The 27,792-nt window shown below is 42.4% G+C and overlaps 1 protein-coding gene across 2 annotated transcripts in view; it reads left to right on the forward strand.

Moving 5' to 3' along the window:
• The window catches only part of EFL1 (elongation factor like GTPase 1), a 111,623-nt gene extending 84,252 nt beyond the window's left edge, over positions 1–27,371 (forward strand). For both annotated transcript variants that reach the window (XM_040257469.1, XM_040257470.1), the window contains exons 17-20: positions 1,057–1,204; positions 6,373–7,358; positions 20,058–20,242; positions 27,047–27,371. In XM_040257469.1, the coding sequence (XP_040113403.1) occupies positions 1,057–1,204; positions 6,373–7,358; positions 20,058–20,242; positions 27,047–27,235 (1,508 nt within the window). In that variant the 3' untranslated portion in view covers positions 27,236–27,371. The remainder of the gene's footprint in view (positions 1–1,056; positions 1,205–6,372; positions 7,359–20,057; positions 20,243–27,046) is intronic.
• The last annotated feature ends 421 nt before the right edge of the window (positions 27,372–27,792 follow it).

Below are 27,792 nucleotides of genomic sequence, written 5' to 3' on the forward strand. Positions count from 1 at the left end.
GGGGTCTTATGCAGTTGTAGTTGTGTGTGACCACAGGCCGCAGCCATCTGAAGGTGTACCTGGACTTGAAAGGTGGTTCATTCACAGGGCCTCACAAGTCGGTGCTCACTGGGGACCTGGGCTCCTCCACAGGGACCTCTCCTCACGGCTGCTTGGTGATCCTGGAGTGCAGAGTGGTGACTGGCTTTCGCCAGGAGTTCAGGACACTAAAGCAGAAGCCTTCTGTGATCTGCCTTAGGAGTCATGTACCAGTTCTGCAGTATTGTGTTGGTCCGACGGGCCAGCCGGGTTCCCTGTGGGAGAGGACTGCTGGAGTGTGACTAGCAGAAGACGAGGGTGACTTGGGGCCATCTTGGAGTCTGCCTTCCACAATGAGGCTTCATTATTTTTTAAAACCTTACCATAACACTTTATAAGATAGCTGCACAGATCTGCTTCTAGGCTCCATTTATTGTAGCACTTGATTTTAGTGACTGTTATTACTGAAAAGTGCACCTCACAAAGTTACACACAGTCTAATGGAAGACATGCGTCATTGGCTTTACTAAGTCGTGATATCAATTTTTACAGTCCCACTTACCAGTTACACAGATTTTGATGAAATGAAGATGATGATTTTTTTTTTCTGACCTCAGTTTTCTTCATACTAATTAGAATACTGATTTTATAGTTTTATAGGTACTGTATGGAGAGAGTTCTGTTAATATTTCTATGTATATATACATTTGTAATATATTTTGATGATTTACAAGTATAATAATGGTAATTTATATCTGCTGAGAGTTTGAAGAAAAGGTATGGCTCAGCATTGGAAGCCTTGATGATAAGTTTGTGACATGTGTCTCATGTTAGCTGTCTGTACAAATTAATTATTAGAGGATAGTTTTCTTCACATTGCTATATTATTTGGAAAAACAGAGTAAACCATTATCGTAAAAGTTCATCACATTATGCTTTTCCCTTCAGAATCTGTCATGAGTTTTCCCATGGATGCTGTCTTTAGATGATGTTAGTCGTTACCTTGTGTTTAATCAGTATTTCATTTTGTTGACCTAGGTGAAATGCCTCAACTTGTCAAAGGAATGAAGCTGTTAAACCAAGCTGATCCTTGTGTCCAGATTTTAATTCAGGAAACAGGAGAGCACGTTTTAGTCACAGCAGGGGAAGTCCATCTTCAGCGCTGCCTGGATGACTTAAAAGAAAGGTTAGGTGATGACCAAGATCGAGCCCCCAAATCAATGGGATATTTTAGTGTTTGCTAAACCCCTTGAACTTATATTATTGATTGTTGTTGGAGAAAAATTAAGTGCCCTCAACTTAAACATGAATTTTTATTGTGTTGTTGGATCATAGATTTAATTTTACTAATAGTATTCACTGCTCTGCTTGCATGATTTTGCATTTTTAGTGTAAGTCATAAAATATTTTCATAAATACGTATTTAAGCATATACACACACAGCATGTCAGGGCAGCAAAACAAAATCATATTTTGTGAACTTAGGCTGTAATTAGGATAGACTTCCTTCCTTATTGATGTCATCTCCACAGTAAATCTTAATATTTTAATACAAACCTTCAGTAAATCTTAATATTTTTCTATCATAGTGATATGTGTCATAAAATAGGCATAACTATTCCCAGATAACTTTTTGTGAGTTATGTTTTTCCTCTTTATTCCAAAGGTAATATATGTTTATTATAGCAATTAGGAAAATACAGAAGAATAAAAAGAATCATTCAGTTACCATGCAGAGATAATTATGACCATTACATTTGGGTTGATAAATCCCTAGTCTGTTCTATGCATTCTCAAATATCTACAGATATCTATATATACAGCTCTGATTATTCGGTTCAGATAAACTGCTAACTGCTAACAACTGCTAACTCAGAAGGTGGCATATTATATTGCTGGCATATTTTTTAGGCTTATGATCCATATTATTATTAAAGTCTGTACCAATTTACACTGTAACTAGCAAAATGCATTTGAAAGTGTTCCTTTTCCCAAACTTTTGGCAGCCCTGTATATCATAATTTTTTAAAATCTCATCAGTCTGGAAGACAAACGTTTGTTCACTGTTAGTATACACTTTCTGTGCTTAGTAATGGTACTGAAACATTTTTTAATGTGTTTATTGGTCATTTGTTTTTCTTTGATGAATGGCCCTATAGTGGCCTGCCTTCCTTTTGTTTTTCAATGTTCTTAAAACAACCTAGTAAAATTGGTGGTGATGGTACTAGTGGTAGTAGGTGGTGGTGGTATTGTAGTTCTACTTTACTACTACTAGTAACACAGTAGAATAAGAAGAGCTGCTTCTGCAGCACCACCTACTTGGGGTTTATATTCTGTATCTCTCTCTCTCTCTCTCTTTCTCTCTTTCTCTCTCTCTCTTTCTCTCTATACGTGTGTGTGTGTGTGAGATTTTATTTACACACTTAGTTTTGGCTGTGCTGGGTCTTCTTGGCAGTGCTCGGGCTTTCTCTAGTTGTGGGAGCGAGGGCTCCTCTCTAGTTATGGTGCTCGAGTTTCTCATTGCAGTGGCTTCCCTTGTTGCTGAGCACAGGCTGTAGGTTGCCTGGGCTCAATAGTTGTGGCGGATGGGCTTAGCTGCCACAGGGCATGTGGGGTTTTAGTTCCCCAACCAGGGATCAAACCAGTGTCATTAGCAGGTAGATTCTAAACCACTGAACCACCAAGAAAGTCCCTCAGAGGGTTTATTTTATTTTATTTTTTAAATAATATTGAAATGTTATTTTTTGGAGTTTTTGAACTATTTTCTTTCTTTTTGCACTTTTTGCTACCAAATTAAAACCCAGTGTTAAGTAACCTTACATTTCTCAGATCATTAACTTGCCTTTAATAATAATACTTTTTTGGTACTTAGAATTCTACTTCAAGTCAGCAATTACTTGGTGTTATCTCCTGAGGTAGAAGATAGTTACTTCCTATAGCTTGGCAAATCCACTCTCGTTTCTATTCTATCTATGTGTAACACACAGTGGACAGATGTATCAAGAACATTCATAGCTTGATGTATGGCAGAAATGAAACCAATATTGTAAAACAATTATCCTTCAATTAAAAAATAAATAAAATTTAAAAAGAATATTCATAGCAATAAAAATTTTAATAGGCAAAAGCTGAAAAAAAACTCAAAATAGATTAAAAAAATTATGGAATTTTATAGAATAATCTTCAAGTTAACTGCAGACACGGATGAATCTCACAGCATAATATTGAGCAAAAGAAGACAATTGAAAAAAATAAATTTGATTCTATTTACATGAAGTCCAAGAAGCAGGCCAAACTGAACATATGTAGTATAGGGGTTACATGTTTAGGTGATAAAAAATAATTTAAAATGGATTACAGTGAAAATCAAGATAGTGGTTACATTTGTGGGGTTGGGAGAACCCATGAGGGGGCCTTCTGAGGGTTAATAGTGTTTCTTGACTTGAGTAGTGGTTTACATGAGTGTTCACATTGTGACAAGTCATAGATCAGTGGAGTTTTGCTTTGTGTACTATTTGATATGACTGTTAAAGTTGGCAGTTAGAATAAGAACATAGAGAAAATTCTAAAGTTTTTTTTTTTAACCTCTCATACAACAGAACCTGCCTTCTAATATATAAGCCCTTTTGACTTTGACACACATGTTCAGGAATGCATTAGTACAGGTGTGGGAGACAAGGGGGCTACCTGTGGTCTTCTGGCCAGCAAAACTGTCAGAGTTCTCACCATCCACTTCTCAAGGCAGTAATGCTCAGATATGGCAGGAAGCCATGGAAAATTACTAATGTAGTCTGAGCCTGTGGCACTTGTTTTGAAACATTCACATGCTCTGCACTACCAGGGTTTAAAGAACCTTTAGCTCTGAGACACTTTGTCGGTATGACAACCATACACACACCAACCTTTCCATGATGTGGAGTGATTGTAATTAATCTTACAGGTGATGGCTGTGGGAGAATTCTTGGAAACCTTAGAAATTAGGACTAATGAGACTTTTAGCCCTTTGGACCTTATAATACAAGGAAATGGGACAGTGTCATAGATGGACTCACACAGTTTCAGTAGCTGTGCAGTCTGTTTTCTTGAGTGTTCTCAGTATATGAACTTGTTTTCTCTAAATAATGATAATTTTAAAAACATTTTCCTATGTCTAAAATTTCTAAGTGCTTTTCTTTTTAAAAAACCAGGAATGGATATTAAATTTTACTGAATGCCATTTAGCATTTGTAAAGATAGTTGAATAGATTATTAGATACTTTTAATGTGATATTTTAGCAGATGTCCTAATACAAATCAATTGTTATAACCTATAATAAAAACTACTTAGTATTGTAGTGAATTATTCCTCTAATATGCTGTTTAATTGGGTTTTTCCGGATAGCATAATGGCTAAACACACTGATTCTGAGGTCAGACCTAGACTTGAAACCCAGCTTACTTGTTCTGTGACTTTGGAGAAATTACTTGATCTTTCTTACTTGGTTTTCTCCTCTACAAAATGAGGATAGTAATACACCTACTAAGTAACACATGTAAACCATGTACCACAGTGCCTCGTATATAATAAGTGATTAGTGGGAAGAAAACACACACACACACACATGTAAACCATGTACCACAGTGCCTCGTACATAATAAGTGATTAGTGGGAAGAAAACACACACACACACACATATATACATCTTTTTTCACTGTTATTTTATCTTAAATTTTATATCTCAGGCTAAAGGTTCTTTAAACCCTGGCAGTGCAGAGCATGTGAATGTTTCAAAACAAGTGCCAGTTCTTAGGTAAGATTGAACTACAGTTTTGTCTGTGTCTGCCACCTTCATCATGTTCAAGTGTCAGAGTAATAATAAAGTATCAGGTAGATATCCATCTTGTTGTATATTCTGCAACAATATATATAGCATTGAAGTAAACTAATCCTTGAAAGTAAACATACTCACTGGCAAGACCAAAATCTTCCTTGAAAGGGAATATTTTTTCAGAACATTTTAATTTTCTTCCACGTTTTATGTTTCTATTTGGGTTCTGTATTCTAAAACCACTTGTGGTAACATGATTTTTAGAAAACCATTTATTGAATTTTCAAATTTATCAAAAAGTATAAAATCAGATAAACCAAATACCTGCCTATACCCACAAAATGTAGAAAGCAAAAACAAACCTAGAATCAAAAGTAAGCATTTCAAAACGTTTTACTTTCAGTATTTAATTTCCTTATTGAATTACATTTCCCAGGGAAAAAGCGTTATTCCAGGATCCAGAGATATCTCATAGTATATATGTGTACATACATATGCGCTTATGTATGTACATACATATGTACATTTATACATATATCCATCCACATTGCCGGTGGTAGACCAGACCAAAGCCTTAGTATTACCTGGGAATGAGGTAGACAGAAAATAAGAGAAAAAGAAAGATTGCCTGGTTTTATCGTCATCAGACTCAAACCATGCCAGTTTCCAGAATCTGCCCTTGGTGAACTTACAGCTCATCTGAAAGAAAGTGCTGTGTGAAACTAAACTTGATGGCATGTGAGAAAAGGGGCTTTCTGAACTTGATGCCACACTTACGGTCAAGACTTCTGTGGTCTAATACAGTGGCCAGATATTAAAGTTGAATAAGATTGAAAGTTCAGTCCCTCAGTCACAGTAGCCACGTTTCAGATGTTCAGTAGCTACGTGTGGCTATTTAAGTGTAATTAAAATTAAATAAAAATAAAACCTGATTTCCCTAGTTGTACTAGCTGCATTTCAAGTACTCAGTAATCACAGTACAGGTATGGAACATTCCCATCATTGCAGAAGGTCTTTAGGAGAGAGTCACTCTAAACAAGCTCCTTGACCTTGTTGGCCTCACCGTGAGCCTCATCAAAGCCAAGTACACTGTCAGGATTTTAGTGGATATCCTGATGTTCTGTGAATTTTTTTTCCTCTCTATTATTAAGTTTTCATCATTGAGCTTTCCTTATCCAGATTCTTCAACTGGAAAATACTATTTTAAAGAATTAATATGTCAATCTTATTAAAACATTTATTCTCCACTCAAAACAAGCTTATCTAAATACATGGTTTATTTGTTTTGAGAATGAATGAACAATGCAGTAAGATTCTGGTATATGCAAGGAACTCCCTGAAGATCTCTTCCCACTAGAGGTAGTCTTTTCAATCTGAAATGAAAGTGGTTTTTGAATTCTGATAGATTGTAAATCACCAATATTTCCTAGTGAAATAATTTTTATATATCTGCATTTTTGCAGAATATTTATTATGTAATATTGCTCCATGGGAGTTCTGATGCCATTTTAATGATAACCTTGTATTATTCCTCTCAACTTTGTAGGTTTGCAAAGATTCAAATCAGTGTATCTGAACCCATCATTCCGTTCAGAGAAACAGTCACAAAACCCCCGAAAGTCGACATGGTCAATGAAGAAATTGGCAAACAACAGAAAGTTGCGGTCATCCACCAAACAAAGGAGGATCAGAGCAAAATCCCTGAAGGAATCCAGGTTGACTCCGATGGGCTCATCACCATGACGACTCCCAACAAACTTGCCACACTCAGTGTCCGAGCCCTGCCGCTCCCAGAGGAGGTCACTCAGATTCTAGAAGAAAGCAGTGACCTGATTCGTTCTATGGAGCAGTTAACATCCTCTCTAAATGAGGGCAAAAATAATTCTCAGATGATCCATCAGAAGACCCAAGAGAAAATCTGGGAATTCAAAGGGAAGCTTGAGCACCACCTCACCGGGAGGAAGTGGAGGAACACGGTGGACCAAATCTGGTCATTTGGCCCAAGAAAATGTGGGCCCAACATACTAGTAAATAAAAGTGAGGATTTTCAGAATTCAGTGTGGACAGGCCTCGATGGCAAAGCTTCAAAAGTAGCCAGTCGGTACCGAGACCTGGGCAACAGCATTGTGAGCGGCTTCCAGCTAGCCACCCTCTCCGGCCCCATGTGCGAGGAGCCACTCATGGGTGTGTGTTTTGTCCTGGAAAAATGGGACCTGAGTAAGTTTGAAGAACAGACAGAAAGTAATAAACAGAATCAAGAACCGGGTGATCTGGCGAAGGAGGGACAGGGGGAAGGTGACACCCGCTCAGGTGGAGACGAACAGCAGAAGCTGCAAGACGATGGCTCTGAGCCCTTTGAGAAAAGGGCTTCCCAGAGAGGAGAGTCTCCACTCACTGACTGCTACGGGCCCTTCTCAGGACAGCTCATAGCCACCATGAAGGAAGCCTGTCGCTACGCACTGCAAGTGAAGCCACAGCGACTGATGGCAGCGATGTACACATGCGATATTATGGCCACCAGTGATGTTCTCGGTAAGGCGGGAGAGGGAAAGACTCAGATGCTCTGAGTAGTAGATTAGAAAACCAAACTCATTCAGTATGTTTTCACAGAAGCTACATTGTTGTCTGATTTATCAAGGAACTAAGATCTTAGCCACCTCCCCGTGGGCCACCCTGCATGCATTAATGCACAGCCCCAAACTCAGGCTCTGAGTCCCTTGAGGTAGGCCACGATGGGGTGAGGAAGAAGGACCCTGGAGAGAATATTGGAGTCTCCTCGAGCCAAAGGAAAGGGTAGCTCTCAATTGAGGGGCCCAAGAGGGGCCAATACCATCCTTGTCACAGCTCCTGCGTTCTCAGTTTTATCAAGGTGTGGGGCTCCAGCCACATAGGATTCCTGCATCTTTTACCAACAGGAAAGCCAAGCCATTGGACTAGGAAATGGCAACCCACTCCAGCAGTCTTGCCTGGAAAATTCTATGTACAGAAGAGCCTGCTGGGCTATAGTCCCTGGGGTCACAAAGAGTCAGACACAACTGAGTGACTGAGCACGTGGCACAAGATCTTAGAATAGGATTTCCCAGGTGGCTCAGGGATAAAGAATCCTCTCGTCAGTGCGGGAGATGCAGGTTTGACCCTGGGTTGGGAAGATGCTCTAGAGAAGGAAACAGCAGCCCACTCCAGTATTCTTGCCTGGAGAATCCTAGGGACAGAGGAGCCTGGCGGGCTACAGTCCACGGGTTCACAGAGTCAGACGTGACTAAGCGACTAAGCAACAGCAAGATCTTGGAAATCCAGAGGCCTTAAATGTAAGATAAAAATCTTGGGGGCAAGGGAGTGGAAGTTGGACACCTACGGATATTTTATTCTGCAAAAGTAGAAAGACTCATTTCTATAATGAAAGGTCTGGTAAATGAGGTTTAAACTGCTCATGTACATTACTATTCAAACCTGTGCAATAGTTTTTCACAAGGGAATCGCCATATCAATCTGGGTAAGCAAAGTTGTGATAACGATCAAAGAGTCAGACAACACTCTGTGCCCCTAACACAAAGGGCTTCTGTGAATTCTGGGTCTCTTCTGAGGAGACTTGAGAACTTTATCCACTGCTAACATTATACCAAATGCCACTCCTGATTTTTCTCTCTTTGGGAGAAGAATGTTTAGGATCTCTTTAGGACATGTTGAGCCTGGGACTCAGTAGCTATTTTGACTTTTGAAGGATTTGACTTCACTGAGGCATATTTTCTTCACCTCTGAAAAAGGAAGGTAATAACTCATTGGAAGTTGTGGAGAGTAACATGAGAACACAAGTACAGGCCCCAGAACCAGGCCTGGTACCCAGTAGTTCTCTTACCCACTGAGGTCATGGAGCTGCTTTGCAGTGAGGAGGGCAGACGGAGGATCCTGCACTGGTTGAGCGAGTGGACCAAACTGCTGGATTTTCTCTAGCTTTGAGGTCCTTTGAGTCAGTATGTGCTTACTCTGCATTCCTTTTAGTTTGGTTCTTTTGCTAATTAATTGCTACAAGCATACATCTAAGTTGTTGGGGTTTTTATCCCCCCCAACGGAAATTTAGACTTTCATCACAGTAAAGTTCCTGTGAAAGGAATTGAGCACCCATAGCAGCATTTCAAAAACAGTTGAGCTAACAAAGGCACAGAAATTTGGTTACCCTTGGATGGCTTAAAGTCGGTGTGTGCCAGGTGTCAGATCTTGATATGGCCTGGAACATGCACTGTTTCTCAGCCTACCTTGAGTACGGCATCCTGTTAATATCTCATGGAACCCATTGTTGAGTTCAGCGAACACTGGTCTAGACCAGTGTTCCCAGATTTTCTTCACATTTCCATTGTTGTTGTTGTCGTTCAGTCGATAAGTCCTGTCCAGCTCTTTGCGTCCCCATGGACTGTAGCACACCAGGCTCCTCTGTCCTTCACTGTCTCCTGGGGTTTGCTTAAACTCGTGTCCATTGGTTCAGTGATGCTATTTAACCATCTCAGCTTCTGCTGCCCTCTTCTTTCACCTTCCGTCTTTCCCAGCATCAGGATCTTTTGCAAGGAGCCGACTCTTCGTATCAGGTGGCCGCAGTTTTGGAGCTTCAACATCTGTCCTTCCAGTGAATATTCAGGGTTAATTTCCTTTGGGATTGACTGGTTTGATCTCCTTGCAGTCCAAGGGACTCTCAAGAGTCTTCTCCAGCACCACAGTTTGAAAGCATCAGTTCTTTGGCACTCAGCCTTCTTTCAGGTCCAACTCTCGCATCCATACATGACTGCTGGAAAAACCATAGCTTTAACTATATGTACTTTCATATCTCTACTTTTTAATATACTTTCTAGATTTGTCATTGCTTCTCTTCCAAGGAGCAAGTGTCTTTTAATTTCATGGCTGCAGTCCTTGTCTGCAGTGGTTTTGGAACCCAAGAAAAGAAAATTTGTCACTATTTCCACTTTCTCCCCTTCTATTTGCCATGAAATGATGGGGCCAGATGCCATGATCTTAGTTTGTTTCTTTTTTAATGCTGAGTTTTAAGCCAGTTTAGCCATCTTAATTTAAAAGGTAAAGGTAGAATTAGAACCAGATAGTCTTGATTCCTTCAGATTTGAAGAAGACTTCAGAGGTATCCTCCTATGTCTCCTACCTGACAGGTGCTGTTTGAATACTTCTCTGGATGAGTAGCTCACAGCCAGTTCTGAGATTAAACAGAAACTCTTGTTTCCTGCCAGTGTCTCGCCATTCATCCCACCATTGGTCCTTCTCACATGCATAGCACTTTATATGTTTGAGGGGAGCATTTATTTTCTAGTTTTACATCCAGAGGAAAACTCTCCATATCCTTCAGGTGGTTTTCAGGATATGAATTTTTTTTTTAATCCTTTCATCAATCCAGTTGCTGTCCTTTGACATACTTTATTTGGTCAGCCTCCTTCTTAAATTAAGCAACCTAAGATACTATCTCACTGGGACCAAACACAGACATGCTGTTACCTCCCACGGGTGGCACAGGGTTCTTTTAACACAATCTGAGCGGTTGCATCTTGTCATTAACTTGTGAGGAGTTAGGATCAACTTCATTTCTTTTTTTAATAAGTTTTTGTTGTTGTTGTTGTTCCTATTTTGTTCCCCAAAAAACTGGATTTAAATTTCAGTAACTGAAGTGATGTAGTCCCACTAGAACCCCTGTATTTACATATGAGTAAACCCGGTCTATATAATTTGTTTTTCTTAGATCGTGTGTGTGTGTGTGTAAAATAGTATAAACATTACAATAATGAAGGAAGTTTGGCAGTTTTGGCCAAGAAAATTCTCAACACTATAACCTTAACACATTGATTCGTTTTTCAACTTTTTTTTAAGTGTCCTGGTGAGAAAGGAAGGTCACCAGGTATTGAATCAGGGACTTCCCTGGCATTCCAGTGATTAGGACTCCACACTTGCACTGCAGGGGCTGCAGGTTCAGTCCCTGGTCAGGCAACTAAGATCCTGCATGCCTCATGATGCGAAAAAAGAAAAGTAGTGAATCAGATGTTTTGATGAAGTTGAGGTCCTTTCTGTATATAGCATTCCCCTCATTACCAACTTACTAGCCATGTTAGAAGAAGAAATAAGCTTAGATAGATAACGACTTCATGTTAGAAAGTCCATGTCTTCATTTAATTCATGCTTGTATAAATATATACAAATCTTTATAATGTTTTCTTAAAATTCTATAAGAAATTATATGATTTTCTAGTCTGTAGTTTACGGAATCCAGTGCCTTTATCCTTAAAAAGTTTGTTACTTAGTGTGTAGTTTGGCAGCTACCCTGCTATGCATAAGTTCTGAAAAGGGCAGATTTCTTTAGGACCACAGGATACATTTCTGGTCTTAGAGACTTGAACTTGTTTGAGAAGGGTCAAGGTTTAAGAAGTTGCTTGTCAACTTCTCAGCTGTCTTGAACTTCAGCATTTCCTCTATGAGGTTTGTTCTACTTGTTCTGGTTTCTTCTCCAGTCTCCTTGTTGGGGAAAATGGAGTTAACGTAGGTATGGAGAACCAGCCTCTGCTATCCCGCTGTCCTCTGTTAACATTACACAAGCCTCTCCCGTGTGTCTCGTCCTTGTTTTGAAAGTCATGGAAAAGACCCTTTTGTTGCTTATAACTGTAATTTTGGTCAGCTCACCTTATTCTGGTTTTCACCATCTGGGACATACTGTGCACCGCCCCCCCAGTCTTGGTTGCTATCTTCCTCTTCTTCTCCCATCTCCTGTGTGTGTCCTCTTCAAACAGGAGTCAGAGGCACAGCAGGTACCTCCTGTGACCTGACAGCTTTATTTTGGGTGGGGAGGATATTTCCTCCTTTTTTTTCTCATTGGGATCATTCATGATTGATATTTTCAGACTCCCATTACTCCCAAAAAGGAGTTTCATCTTAGGGTTTGTTATCCTGAAAACTGTCTTGTTGTTTTTTTTCTTTTCCTTTGTGTGTTTGAAATGATCTTTCCTGAAGTCCAGGGTCCACGTAGGTCTGTGCCTGCCTGTCTCTCCACTTGCACTCCCAGGGTAACGGGAACACATGTCTCCTCCCCAGATTGCCATCTCTCCTTGCATTATCCATTAGGAGCAGCATTTGACCTTTCTGAGAAGACAGCTTTTTCAGCAGAGCAAATGAAGCCAGGATCAGCTTTTGGCATTTACCAGAAGTCCCCAGCAGACTGTTGAGTCGCCTTTGTGGAGTTAGTGCTCTGTGCCCATGTGTTCATTTGTGTTAGGAGATCACCACCAGGCCCCTGCACGTGCCCCACCATCCTTGGAGCATCTCGTCATCCTGATGTTGGATCTTCACCTGGCACTTTCCACTTGGCCAGCAGAGTCAGTTCTGACATTTTCTAGGAAGAGATGCTTATCTCAGCCTTCAGTGTTCTTTGCTGTCCTCTCCCTTCAAAGCAGAACACATCTTTGCCTTGCCTTATCCAGGTACAAATCTCACCTGTGACCATGGAGAAGGGTTAGTACAGTTGACCCGTGAACAGCACGGCGGTTGTGGGCACTGACTGACCGTGCAGCTGAACATCCGTGTACTATAGAGTTGGCCTTCCCTGTGTGTGGGTTCAGATGCAGGTTGGGTAGTACTGTAGGATGTGCTTGGGCTTCCCAGGTGGCTCAATGGTAAAGAATCTGCCTGCCAAAGCAGGAGACGTAAGAGACGTGGGTTCGACCCCTGGGTTGGGAAGATCCTGGAGAAGGAAATGGCACCCACTCCAGTATTCTTGCCTGGAGAATCCCATGGACAGAGGAGCCTGGCGGGCTACAGCCCATGGGGTCATAAAGAGTCAGACACAACTGAGCGACTAAACGGCAACAGCATAGTATGTACTTAGAAAAATCCGAGTACAAGTGGATGTATAAGTGGACCCACACAGTTCAGACCTGTGTTGTTCAAGGGTCCACTGCACACAGTTTGTACCAGTGTCACTGGTTTGGCCTTCAGAGACTGGCTGACTGCCCTACCCACTGCCTTACAAAAAACTGTTTAGATTTGATCTGGATTTTTTTTTTTTTTAATTGGTTTGAAGCCTTCTTAAACTAGAAAATTGCCTCCTAAACCTGTTTTCTCTTGTTTGGGGGAATGCTTTGGTTGTGATAACCGGTTTTTAGTATCGGAGGTCTGTCAGGTTAGTCAGCTCTTGTGTTCTCTTACGTTTTGCTTTTTCTTTCTAAATCACCACCTATGATTGGAGAAAGAAATAAGGAGATCTCTATATTCCTGAGACTTTTTGCTTCCTACATGGATAGTCAGCAATCTTCTAGGAAAACTTCAGCCTGGAGACTGAATCCTGATCTCCCGCATTGCAGGCAGATTCTTTACCACTGAGCCACCAGGGAAGCCTGCCAATTGCTTTAACTCTCCAAGAATTGGCAAAAATTGACCAAATGACGAGTTTAGGCCTTTTTTATTTAGTAAGATGAGTGAGTCTCTTAAAACTTTTTTCTACACAAATTGCTGAAATTAGAAATCCTTTTATAAATGTGTAGAATTGCTTATGGTCAAAATGGGAAATATTACAGAAAAAATAGTCATCTTAAAATTGTTTTGTCTGGGGAAATAATACCAAGAAAATGACCTTCTTTACTTGCAAAATCTACTTTCCTAGCAGTGTAGTTTTATTGGAATTTTTTTAACCCATGAAAAAATTTTTAATGAGCTTGAATAGACAGAATTGGTTTGTGTTTTTAATTGATCATCATGTAACTAGTAAATTGTCTCTCTTCATATTTCTTCTTCCAACTGTTTCCATCTGTCATTCATGCTCTTCATTGTTTTTTATCTTTGGGTAAGAACTTCACACATAAAAAAATGACTTTTCTGTTAGACAGTGTTAGTTTTAATCACATCTACAGTTATGGTAGTTCTGTCTTATTTTAGGGATAAATGCTTATACTGTTATAAATATATGTATTTTAATGTATCAGAAGCCTACTTAGTATTACTGTTTACTTTTATAAGCTTATTTTTATTTCATATAAAATTCATATAAAATTCTTTTTATATTTCACCAGCATCTCATAATTCAGTGCACAAAAATTCATTGAGCTTTATATGCCAGTGCTGTGTTAAGCATGGTTCCTGCTTTGAGAGATGAGTTAAGGTGACAAGAACTTGATTTTGTAAAACAATTAGTAAAATACAATTGAATTTAGTGAACAAGTATAAATTTTTGGCAAAATTTTATGAGACATTTGGATAGCAAAATTCAAAACCAGGTAAGTCTTTTGAAAGTGACTGAACTTTGAAATAAGCTTTGACGGATGGAGTAATTTTGTGTTTATCAACTAGATATTAAATTGTCTTTGTCCACAGCACCAGAAACTTCTGTTAAACTTAAATGCCTTTCTAGTTGGTTTTCCAGGAACTGCTCTGCAGCATTAATGGGGCTTCGTCAGTGGTAAAGAATTTGCCTGTCAGTGCAGGAGATGCAGGTTCTGTCCCTGGTCTGGAAAGATACCCTGGAAACAGAAATGGCAACCCACTCCAGTATTCTTGCCTGGAGAATCCCATGGACAGAGGAGCTTGGTGGGCTACAGTCCGTGGGGTCGTAAAGAGTTGGACACGACTGAACGACTAATCACCAACAATAGCAAGTGCAGCCCTATATTTCTAATCCTGGCCACTGGTTGACTGAACCCAACAGTAAAACCTTGTGTTTACCCACACTGTGTCCTGTTAAATTGGGTTCTTAGATAGTGATCCTAATCCTGTCGAAGTATTTATTACCTTTGCCAACTTCATGTCAACTTGGGATTTGATCCCATGCCTTCCGGGTTTTTAAGTAGCTGATTATCATAGTAAGGACAGAGCTGTGAGCACAGCACTGATCCTTCTAAACTCAGGACATCCATCCTGGGTGGGAGTGAGGGTTAACATCCATTTCCTATAGACTTGTGGCTGGATCCATCTATCTTACAGCTACCAGCCCACACTCCCCATTGTGTCCACAGTGCACTTTATCTCATGTTTGGTTGAAGACCATCTGCATCCTGTCAACCGCACTGGCTTGATTTAGCAGTCTGGGTGTTCTGTGACAAAAGGAAGAGAAGTTAGTGTAGTAGGAATAAGAAGTGCCCACCAATTACTGTGTGTGTGTGTGTTTAGTTGAAGTTAAACCACAAGTGTCACCAACAGTAACAGAAACCATAAGATGAAAGAAAAATCTTCCTTCTTGGAAATTAACCCATCATTTTTCATTTTCTTGTACAATCTTTGTCCACAGTAGTACATTTTGCATAGCTGTTTTTGTATTATGCTAGAGGCTGCTAGGTGTTTTGCTTTTTACATTTATTATTTACTTTATAAACACACTTCCATTTGGTTACTTAGTAGTCATAATTTGCATTTTAACCTCTGCATAATATCCTATCAATCTGATATGCTATAGTTTACTTCCTATCATCCCCACATTGGAAATTCACGTTGTTTCCTATTTGTTTCCTATTAGAGAAAACATTGCTATGAACCACTGCCTCCTTTGCTAATTCAGAAGAAAAGAAAAAAAAAAGTCAACTTTAATTGCCAAACTTTAGCTCTAAAGATTGTAGAATCTGCAGACCCATCTTACTGCCTAGCATGGAAGAAGAAAATATGTATTGATACCTAAGAATCTATAATGCCACAAAAGAACAGGTGAGGCCCAGATGGTGAAGAGATTATTTTGATCTTAGGATCTCACACAGTGCTTCGTGGAACAAGTTGTTTTTGAATGGGCTTTAAACAATGGAAAGGATTTGACTGTAAAGTTGGGCTGAGTGTGCTCTGAGTTGGAGAAACTGAGCTCAGAGTGGAAAAACCTCAAACGTGTCCTGTGGGCAGTGCACGGTTTATCTTGGCTAAGGGTGTAGGGTCAGTGCACTAGGGTCTGGCCGTTTCAGGAGCTGGGGTGTTGGGTTCCCGCCAGGTCATAAAGGGCCTGGAGTACAGGCTGAGACATTTATAGTGTAGTCATTAAAACCGGAGCCCTGATCACAACCAGTCCAGGCAATTAACCTTTCTTTTGCTGGCATCCATCCTGGAGGATGCCTGTCCCCTGCTGCCTTGCATACAGTTGAGCACACAGTGAGCTAGCTTCCTTAGTGAGTGAATGAACGACTCGAGGTGATGGAGCAGATGCCCAGTCAGGAGGACATCAGAATATTCCCAGTCAGGGGCCACAGGCTCACGAATCCTCGTTGATGCGGCCGCATTTGTGTCCCAGCCGAACGGCGGCTGTAGAGAGGGTCCCTGTGTGCTCTGGAGCATTGGACACACCTGTCATGAGCACTAAGTGTATCTGAAAGGGCTTTTTTTTGTGTGTGTGGCTGTTTTCCTTTGTTCAGTGATCCATCATTGTGTCCTAATTTTTTAGTTTTAGCAGAATTAAGATGGAATGGGCCAAACTTACATGATTTATTACATTCAGTTTCAGTTACAATTATTGATCCTGTGAAGGAAGAGGAGGAGCTGCTAACCTCTGCAGTGGGATGGAATCAGGCGGCTCATCCCCACTGGCCCACCTCTTCATGGTGCATTTGCCCCAGTTTACTCATTCTTTCTCCTGCCCTACCCCCTTGTTTTGGCTGTACTTCCATAAACCACCTTAAAACTTCCCTTAGAATGAGGTGGCAGAGTAAATAAAGATGATTAGTTCACTCGCTGGCTAATTCCAGTGAATTTTTTTCCCTCATACGAATTTCAGGCAAATCTTACACAGCCCAGAGGGGAATCGCTAATAAAGACACTAATTGTTCTGCTTTTTTCAAGAGCTTTTCACACTGTATCTAAAATATTGCTTTCAGTTCTAGATACTGTGTTCTAAAAGCTATGTAAATAAGTTGTATTAATAGTAGTTCAAACAGGAGAGTGGTCAGGATGCAAGAGGAAAGGAAGGTCATGTCAGAGAAAGACTGGAGGAGAGAAGGCTGATGCTGTCTTCAAGCGGCTTAAAGGCCCATGGGGTTGTGGGACACGATCTGAGTGACTTAGCACACCCTCCACCATGGAGATGCCCTGAGGGCCACAGTCTCAGTAAATGTGGGATCAGGGGTCAAGTGAGAGGCCTGGCTAAGAAATAAGAGTCCCAGGCATCCCAGATATAAAGTTAATCCATCTAAACCACACCATTGAGAAATGAAGGGGCTCTCTGAAGGGAAAGTTGGTTTGGAGAAGAGCTTGGAGCCTCAAAGAATACTCTTAGGAAGAAATCATACCCTTAAGAATTATTGTCATAGACAGTAGAATGATGGTCAGAGGCCCAGGGGTCAGAGGAAAGTAGCCCTAAGATTGTTGAGATTTGTCAGAGTGTTGATCAGTAGTTACAGAAACTGCAGAGAAGTCACAGAGAGTGAGGACTGAGGAAAAGACACCTAGGTTGGTGATGATGTGTTTGTTTGTTAGTTGCTCAGTCATGTCCAACTCTCTGCAACCCCATGGACTACAGCCTGCCAGGCTCCTCTGTCCAGGGGGTTTCCCAGGAAAGGATACTGGAGTGGGTTGCCATTTCCTTCTCCAAGGGATCTTCCCAACCCAGGGGTCAGACACATCTTCCTGTGGTGGCAGGGGGTTCTTTACCACTGTGCCACCTGGGGGAATATGAAAATGGCTGAAATTTGAAAAGAAGCAGTTTTAATAGAGCCCAGGGCAGCTGGTTGAGTCCGGCTGCTGAAGACAGAGCACATAGTGAAGAAGCCTGTGTCAGCCCCTTTGGGCACATGGAGAGGGCAGTGTCGGGGCTGGGGGGTGGTGTTCCGCGGGTTAGAAAAGAGGACAGGTGTCCCTGTCATCACTGTGGGCGTTTTTAATTTGTTTTTCTGCTAAGCCTGGAGATGGGAAGGCCCATCAGAGTTTTTAAGCTTTTGTTTGTTTGTTTGTTTGAGCCTGTGACACAATGGGTTTCCTGCCGTTGGTTTTCCTTTCTCCTTCCTCATCACCACCACCAGGGGGAAATCTGAGTCAGAGAGAGAAGTCTGCCAGTTCAGACAGTTTTGTTCTGTGCACTAAGTTTCTAGTCTAAAAAGTAAACTGTAAGTCAAGGTGGGCGACCTCCACACCAGCTCCCTGCCCAGTTGTTGAGGAGGACAGAGTCCAGGACCGTAGTCCCAGGAGACTTGTGCTCTTCTTCAGTGCACTGTGAATTCTCCAGGATAACATGTTTGTAGACTACGCTGTCCTTGGAAGCATTTTGTCTAAGTGGCAGCTGAAGGTATCCCCGCACTTGAGCAAGTTCCTCGCCACTGTCCGTGGTTTTTGGTTTATCTCTGCTCTTTGCAGTTTGTTCTGCTTACTGATTGGAGGGGTATCTGGAGCACCCAGTGGCGCTCATACAGAGGCCAGTCAGAGGGGAGGTTGTCTCCCTTCTGTGCAGAGGGCAGAATTATGCCTGAAGTTGAAATAAAGGTGTTAACCAAAAGGATTTGCTAGAATTCCTGTGACGTGGTGCTAAAACTTGTGTGTACTCAGTCATGTCTGACTCTGTGCCTCCATGGACTGTAGCCCGCCAGGCTCCTCTCTCCATGGGATTTCCCAGGCAAGAATACTGGAGTGGGGTGCCATTTCCTCATCCAGGGGATCTTCCCATCCCAGGGATTGAACACAGGTCTCCTGCCATATAGCACAGGAGTTCTTCACCACTGAGCCATTGGGAAGCCCAGAACCAAAAATTCTTACCAGATGTTAAGATTCCAAACACAGTCAGTTTTCGGGGAATAAAACCCATATTCTTATTCCACTGAAATACTATCAGCTTAAATATGAGTGAGCATTTATATTTATATATATTTATATATATATGGCTTTAATTTTTAGTATAAAAATGTCATTGTGCCAGTTGCTTGCTTCAGTTCAGTTGAATCACTCAGTCGTGTCTGACTCTTTGCGACCCCATGAATCACAGCACACCAGGCCTCCCTGTCCATCACCAACTCCTGGAGATTCATAACTCACTCAGATTCACGTCCATCGAGTCAGTGATGCCATCCAGCCATCTCATCCTCTGTCGTCCCCTTCTCCTCCTGTCCCCAATCCCTCCCAGCATCAAAGTCTTTTCCAATGAGTCAACTCTTTGCATGAGGTGGCCAAAGTACTGGAGTTTCAGCTTTAGCATCATTCCTTCCAAAGAAATCCCAGGGCTGATCTCCTTCAGAATGGACTGGTTGGATCTCGTTGCAGTCCAAGGGACTCTAAAGAGTCTTCTCCAACACCACAGTTCAAAAGCATCAATTCTTCGGTGCTCAGCCTTCTTCACGGTCCAACTCTCAGATCCATACATGACTACTGGAAAAACCATAGCCTTGACTAGACAGACCTTAGTCGGCAAAGTAATGTCTCTGCTTTTGAATATGCTATCTAGGTTGATCATAACTTTTCTTCCAGGGAGTAAGCATCTTTCAATTTCATGGCTGCAGTCACCATCTGCGGTGATTTTGGAGCCCAAAAAATAAAGTCTGACACTGTTTCCACTGTTTCCCCATCTATTTGCCATGACGTGATGGGACCAGATGCCATGATCTTCGTTTTCTGAATGTTGAGTTTTAAGCCAACTTTTTCACTCCTCTTTCACTTTCATCAAGAGGCTCTTTAGTTCCTCTTCACTTTCTGCCATAAGGGTGGTGTCATCTGTATATCTGAGGTTATTGATATTTCTCCCGGCAATCTTGATTCCAGCTTGTGTTTCTTCCAGTCCAGTGTTTCTCATGATGGACTCTGTATAGAAGTTAAATAAGCAGGGTGACAATATACAGCCTTGACGTACTCCTTTTCCTATTTGGAACCAGTCTGTTGGTCCTACTAAGGCCCAAATAGCTTGTCATCACTATAATTATCATCACATTAGTAATGTAATTGTGAAAATACTTTTAACATTTATAAAGCCCAGTCACACTAACTCATTGGATTTCATACCCAAAGACAGCTGCTAGTGACAGTGTACCCAGGGTCCTTTTAGAGGTCTCCCTCTTTCCATGCTGTGTGGAGGGGATTGTCTTGGGTAATGCACTTTGGGGTGATTTCACCTTTTGTTACTTGTTTCTAATTTTTCTGTGATTGTCACGCTTATCCTTTTAAAGAAATACTTGGATATTTCCCGTGCCTTTGTAAGCCAGAATTACTGGGATCAAATTTAATCATTAGTAGAGTGTTAAGAGGGTGTAGGAATAGTCACATCTTGGTGCAGCTCAAGACATGTAACCGGTCAGTGAATTTAAAAGATGTGTGGCTTTGCAGGTCGGGTCTACGCGGTCCTGTCAAAGCGAGAAGGACGAGTGCTGCAGGAGGAGATGAAAGAGGGGACAGACATGTTCATCATCAAGGCTGTGCTGCCCGTGGCTGAGAGCTTTGGCTTTGCCGATGAGATCCGGAAAAGGACCAGTGGCCTGGCCAGCCCACAGCTGGTGTTCAGCCACTGGGAGGTAAGAAGCCAATCCAAGTTCCTTCCTTGTCATCTCAAGCTGTGCTTCCCCACAGGGGGCACCCCCAGGAGCTACCCACTTCCCAGGCCGGTTGGTCTTGCCTGGTCCTGCGTGGTCAAAGCAGACGGCATTTCTTCATCCAGACTGGAAGACCTGACATTATATGTGCTTTGTAATACACACACACACATACACACATGTACTCATTTTTTTTTAATTTGATGTAAAATTTAAGACAGAACGTTTAATCCTTTTTTTCCCTTCCAAAGATATATTGTAGGTAAGAAAACCGCAGATATTTTGAAAATGGAACTTGAATGTTTCTTCTGGGGAAAAGCACTTCTAACATTTAAAGGCAAACAGTTATGCTTCTTACAGGAGAGAACTTTGAACTATTCCATGTTTTGCGTCTTTCAGTCCCCATTACGGAGACTCAGGGCTCCTGTGGGCTTCAGGTGTTGTGGCACAAAATGACTCATCAAAATACGTGCACCAGGAGAACAAACTTACGGTTACCGGAGGGGCAGGGGTGAGGGGAAGGGGTAGTCAGGGAGTTTGAGATGGACATGTAGGCACTGCTGTATTTAAAATGCATAGCCAACAAGGACCTACTATATAGCACAAGGAATTCAACTTCAAACAAATAATCCCGATTTTTCCTTAAACAGTTTAAACAAAGCTCATGGTTTAGGTTCTGTGCTAAGCTCTTCTCACTTCTTTTACTTTCTTTAGCCAACTGGGTCCCTTCTCTGGAACACTTCAAATGAACAGTTTAAATTTAGACAATACAGGGAAATGGAAATAACTGGGGGAGAGCTTTCTCTTTAACATGAATTCTGTAGTCACATGAATCTGGCAAAATAAAGAATGGTGACACTTTAGAAAAAATAACCTTGGACAGGGCAAATTTGATTTTAATTGAGCAAGTTTATATCATCTAAATCTGTTGCTAGTCCAAAACACTCAGTTGTGTCTGCTTCTCCTTAAAAAAAGAAAGTTACATTTTTTGTGCTTGATAGAACTAAAGTTAATATTGTTCCAATTTAGGTTACATTTTTTGGTTGTTGGTACAAGCTACATTTTAACAGTGATTTCCTATGAAGTTTTCCTTGCATTTTTGTCTCAAAACTCAATGACATTTCTGTGGCTCTGTGGGCGTATGTCTGAGTGGATACCATTGCCGGACTTCATTATGTAGGAAACAGTAGCACAGAACATGTAAGTCATTTGTTCATCCCCATGCTTATGGGTAATAATTTCCCACTTATCCGGACTTCTGGCTTTTTGGTTTTGGTTTTTGGCACTCAACTTTTACATAAGAGCACAAACCAGTAAAAAATAGAACGGATGGATTCATAAAGGCAGTTTCTGAAGAACTATGTCAATGAAGAAGTGAAAGTGTTAATCAGTCGAGTCTGACTCTTTGCAACCCCATGGACTGAAGTCCACCAGGCTCCTCTGTCCGTGGGATTCTCCAGGCAAGCATACTGGAGCAGGATAAATATACTACTGACAGTCCTAATGAAAAACAGCATTGTCTCACACACGTTTCAGCAACCAGATGTGTGATTATAAGACAGTGCAGCGAAGTGATACTTAGAACAGAAGACTTATTCCACTTCAGAGTAATGACCTAGAGAAATGCAGCACTTCTTCACTTGTGCTACCACTGCTGGAAACAGCCTTCAGAACTTAGAGCTCGTGCTTCTGAATGTCTTAAGAGATGACAAGTCCATCTCATTAAGACCTAGATCAACCCTGGTGCAAAAAACTGGGTGACAGGATGTTTGGTCAGAACAGAGTGTAGGTTGACTGACCAGTGGGATTCTCTGTAGATGCAGATGGAAGACACATACTCAGAGCTCTTGAAATGACATCATCACTGAAAGAATTCTATATTGGAATTTGCTTATTCTATTGTTTGTTTAAAATACTTCATCACCTTATAGTCACTCTTATCCTTGAAAGTGATTCTATAATGCACATATTTTTTTTTTTAAATCTATAAAACTTCTCTTCCTTTCCCAGCTGGCAAAAACATTGTGTGTGAAACTGAAAAGGCTGCTCTGTGGAAAGAATCCCAAAGCAGAGTGGCTCAACTAAAGCAGAAGTTTCTCTCGAGTCCAGGGCTACCTCTCTCAGCACTCTGCGTCCATGGTGGTCTGGCCGTTCCACCCCCTCCCATCACCCCTGTGTTCCAGCTAGTAAGAGCCAGAAATAGGCAGAGGGCTCACTCCAGCCTTTTAAGAGGATGCTGCCCAAGTCACTCCCCTTCATCCCACTGCCCGGAACAACTCATCTAGCATGTCAAGCAAGGCTCCACCTGACAAGGAGGCTAGCGGTGTGGTCTTACCCGGGTCATATTGAGTCTGACTCTTTGCAACACCATGGACTGTAGCCCACCAGGCTCCTCTGTCCATGAGATTCTCCAGGCAGGAATACTGGAGTGGATTGCCATTTCCTCCTCCAGGGGATCTTCCCCACACAGGGATCGAACCCACATCTCTTGCGTCTCCGGCCTTGGCAGGTGGTTTCTTTGGCACTAGCACCAGGCGTCAGCAAACGCTGACCCATTACTTGTTTTGGTAAATGAAATATAACCACACCCCTTCATTTGCATAGCTTATGGGGCTGCTTTCAAGTGGACTCTGTTAGAGACCATGTGGCCCACAGTCTATTTTACCTACTGTCTTGGGCTTTATAGAAAAGGTGTGACTATCTACCCCTCCCCCCAGAACCTTGGTCGTCTGTATGCCCACCCAAAATACCTGTGACCAAAGAAAAAGAGAATAGGTATTTAGGAACAGTTAATATAAAACAGCAAATTGACCAAATATGCAGTTTTTGTTGGTACGAAAATCAGGATGGTTTCTTCAGTCTTATTTCTCTCTCAAAATGTGAAAAAAGAGGTGGGGGGTTGAAAGTTAATCTTATATACTTAATAGTAGTTTTTTTAAAAAAATACTAGTTTGGGGCTTAGTTATAGCTTGTTATTACAAATCGATCCTTCAGTAAACAACTGTACGGGAAGTGTAGTCAAGAAAAGTTAGCTGCAGTTTCGTACCATCCCTCTGTCATCCCCTTGCCACCTGCCATGGTCCCATTCCCCAAAGCTTCAAATCTTTGGGGACAGGACAGAGGAAGTCTTGAAAATCCATTACACTTAAATGTCACTGATCTGATATTTTCTGGCTGTCTCAGTTTTTTCCCGCCACCCCCTCCATAGTTAGGTTCAGAAATAACACAGTTGTCGAGATCTGGCTTCTCACTCCAAGGCACTGTTTTTCATTTGTATTCTACCACACCATATAATTTACAATCAAGAGCTTTTGAGAGAAAGTGCTTCAGAAAAATAGAGAAAATAAAATTACAAGCATTTTCCACGAGGAAACCTTTGAAGTCAGCAGTCTCATAATTTCTCTTTCTATGTTTTACCCTTCTGCAAAAAAAAGGAAGAAAAGGAGCTAATAAGGAACACAGAAGGAAATATTACCAGTCAGTGCTGTTCTCCATGTATGTCATCATAACTTCGAGTCTCACTGTTTTAATCCTGAGATTCCCCCAGGGGTGCGCTAAAGGCCGTGCAGGGTAAGGAAGAAGTGATTGCAGTAGCACCGAGAACATGTAATGGACATGGTCTTTCCCACCTGCCAGCTGTAATCCTAGGGAGATTGGGCAAAGTATTGAAACAGAGCTCCCAAAGCTTTTTTATTTTCTAGTTTTTTGTTTGTTTGTTTTAAATGCTCAGGGCAACAACTAGCACTTGGGTGCCTTCCTTCCTGTGAGTTAGATGAAGTCCTCTTTAGATTCTGACGGTGCAAAAAATACCCTCCCTGCAGGCACATGAATTCTGGGTGATCCTGTTAGAAGAAAGCACCTTTTCTTCAAAACTGATAGCAAGTTCTTCTCTCCTGCCTCAGAGATGCTTTTCTGTGAGCATCACCTGTACTGTCTGGGGTCACCTTGTCATCGCCTGCAAAGAAAATTCATAATGACCCTGATGCAGTCAGATGGGGCTGAACCAGGCTAGCCTCCTCCTGACAAAGAGTACTCCATCTCCCATCTCCTGAGAGTTTGTTCGACATGTCAAGGCAAGAACCTAGATACAGGAGGGGTGCAGGTGAAGAAAGCAGCTGCCCGTGCAGGACAGAGGAAGTGCAGGCAACTGGGCCTGTGTCAGGCAAGTCCCTGGGCAGGAGATGAACACAGACAGCGGCCCCAGAGTCTCGGGAAGCAGACTGAGCAAACTTCAGAAATATGTGCCCAGGGGAAAACGGGACCCTTCTGAAGCTCCTGGGTCCTCCATTCTTGAAAAAAGGACTCTCTGGTCTTAAACTGGCCAATCTGAGTCCACTGTCTCCCAACCAGCCCCTCACTTACTGCTAGAAAAGATTGAAGGCAGGAGGAGAAGGGAGTGGCAGAGGATGAGATGGATGGCATCACCAACTCAATGGACATGAATTTGAGCAAATTCCAGGAGATAGTAAAGGACGGGAGCCTGGCGTGCCACAGTACATGGGGTCAAAAAGAATTGGACACGACTTAGCAACTGAACAACAACAAAAATGTATTCACTGCTACCACTGAGACCTGCTAAGAACATGTGGCTACTTTATATTCCATGATACGTTTATCGTCCAACTAGTTAGAGGGGGACACTAATCACTGGTTTAGAACTAGTCTCCTACAAGTACAGTGTTCGTGGATGACCACCCAAGTAAATGGTCCATTTCCTGACCTTCTTCCCCTTCCCCTCTCCGAGAAAGAGAGGGCCTCCTGTGGGGAGAAGGTGGGGACCTAAGCTCCAGCACGGTGCCCTCTAGAGCCTCAGTGGCCTTATCCAGGAAGTGGCTTGCCTGGTCCGGTCCCATCTAGCTGCTAGAGCCAGTATGGTAGCACCAAACAGTCTCAGGAATCTTTCCATCAGCCACTGATCTCTGGAAATCCCCACCAACAGCTGCCTTTGTCCTGCGCCCAGGCCGCTACCAGCCCCTTGGCCACTCCACGCCCTCTTACATGTGGGGACTTCCAGATCAGCAGCATCACCCCTTGCACTGCTCTGCTACCTTGTCAGATGAGACCTGGGGTGGGCAAGACCCCAGCAACTTGCCAGTCCTAAAAGAAAGTCAACCTTGAGTATTCCTTGGAAGGACTGATGCTGAAGCTCCAGCACTCCGGCCATCTGATGTGAAGAGGCAACTCATTGGAAAAGACCCTGATGTGGGAAAAGATTGAAGGCAGGAAGAGAAGTGGGCAGTGGAGGATGAGATGGCTGGATGGCATCATCAACTAAGTGGACATAAATTTCAGCAAACTCTGGGAGATAATGGAGGACAGAGGAGCCTGGCCTGCTGCAGTCCATGGGGTCACAACGAGTTGGACACGACTTAGTGACTGGCTGAACAATAACAACCTCCTGCCAGTCCTTTGCTAATGGAACCTTTGGAGATGTTGCTGATGCTCTGTGGACCTGAGGACATATACCTTGAGGACACCTGAGTCCTCATGTCTAGTACTTCAGCCTAAGGGCACTGTTGTGTGCTTTCACACACTTACGAGACTGTGACGTGTGGTCTAGTTCTTTTTCACAACTGCCTACTGTTTTATGACTGCTGTTGCCCACCCCCATCTCCTTTATTTCTTGGAGGATTTTTACATCAACTCTCTAGAACTTTGTCTTCAGATTGCCTTGTTATCTCTTGCTGACTGTTCATTCTCCTTTTGTTGAGTCTGGCGCCTTTCATGGTGCTGGATTTCCTCTTGTCCTCGCAGAGTCACACTGGCAGGGTCACTTGCAGCGGGGCTTCTCTCCTCCTCTGCCCTCTTGAGGGCCGAGGCTCAGGTCAGTGCCTTCCCCAGTGTGGACGGTGCAGGACCACAGACTGCATGGGCTGAGCCTCATCTTCAGAAGGTGATAGCTTTTCTCTCATGACCTACTAGTCACTTCTAGCCACAGCCCCAGGCAGACATAGTTACTCCACCTCCCAAGAAGACTTGGGAATTCTGGTCCCCACATGCCTGGGGTATGTGGCTTTGGGCCTGTCCATCCTCAGTGGGCAGTAAGAGTCTGGCCCTCGTGACCACTCCAAGGCTCCCTGTGGGAAGTGGATGGGGCTTGTACCTCTGTTCATCACTGTGGGCTCTCTTCTCTCCCTTCCTGGTCCACAGAAATTTCCTGCTGTTACATTGAAGAGTGACTATTATAAAATAAATTCTTCTTTCATTTCTGTGTCTCAAACCGAAGAGTATTGGGATTTGAGACCACTTGCGACATAACACTCTTTCTGCCCGGTTGGAAAATAAGAAAAAAGCAACAAAAAGAACAAGACATATGAAAGTCAGAATCTCACTGTCCTTACTGGTAAAGATGATTTTATAGAATGTGGTCAGCATGTTGGCAGTACTGACCTCCTAATACTGCACTGAATTTTGGAGCAAAAACTCAGAATAATCAAGAATAGACCCATGTGTTGATCTGTGCTGAGGACAAAGGTGAAATTAATGAAATAGCACCTCTACCCAGGGGTATCGTAGTATAGGGGAGAGTTTTTCCTATTATTCAAAAGTGATAGTTTTCTTACTTCCTTAGTGTTCTATGAAGGCTCTAACAGTAACGACTAATATGTATATTACAGGTTTCATTGAATCTGCCTCCATTTGTTCATGGTTGTTTATTACCATTTCTAGCAAGCTTACCTCTTCATTGCTTAGCATTCGTTCCTTAAGCTACGACTGTATGAATTGGCATTGGGAATAAAAGTATAGTTGTCTAATGTAGCACGTTCTGTCACCTTCCTTTACAAGATCATCCCCAGCGACCCCTTCTGGGTACCAACCACCGAGGAGGAGTACCTGCACTTTGGGGAAAAGGCCGATTCCGAGAACCAGGCCCGGAAGTACATGAATGCAGTGCGGAAGCGGAAGGGTCTCTATGTGGAAGAGAAGATTGTGGAGCACGCAGAAAAGCAGAGAACCCTCAGCAAGAATAAGTAACCACCCCTGCTGGCTGATCCTTCCCTTTGTAATAAATGAGGAAAGGTCACCCAGGCTTTGATACTGGGAAAATTTCTTTATGCTGCGTCATCTCTGTGCATTCACTTTCAATAAAGTTAATCCGTATAATATTTTACATAGGGCATTCCAGAATTGTTTGGTAATTGATTCTGCTACAAAGCAAGATGTTATAATAAGCATTGCAGTGGATCCTTCTCCCTTTGTGTGTGCTTCAGTCATGTCCGACTCTTTGTGACCCCATGGACCGTAGCTTGCCAGGCTCCTCTGTCCGTGGTATTCTCCAGGCAAGAATCCTGGAGTGGGTTGCCATGCCCTCCTTCTCCCTACCCTGGGTGTAACTGCCCCCAGCAGTAAAACTCGGGCTGTGATGAGGGCAGGCTGCTCAGTGCTGAGGGCAGGGTGTGGGGCCTGCATCCTCTGCACTGAGCAGCCCGCCTCTGCCTGTTGTCAGCGTCACACTTCCAACTACATCCTCCACTTAAACATATTTTATATGTAATCTGTGGTTAACAGCATTTAACATCCTTTGAAGAGAC

Source organism: Oryx dammah, unplaced genomic scaffold, assembly GCF_014754425.2.
Source record: "Oryx dammah isolate SB20612 unplaced genomic scaffold, SCBI_Odam_1.1 HiC_scaffold_16, whole genome shotgun sequence".
NCBI classification, from domain to species: Eukaryota; Metazoa; Chordata; class Mammalia; order Artiodactyla; family Bovidae; genus Oryx; species Oryx dammah.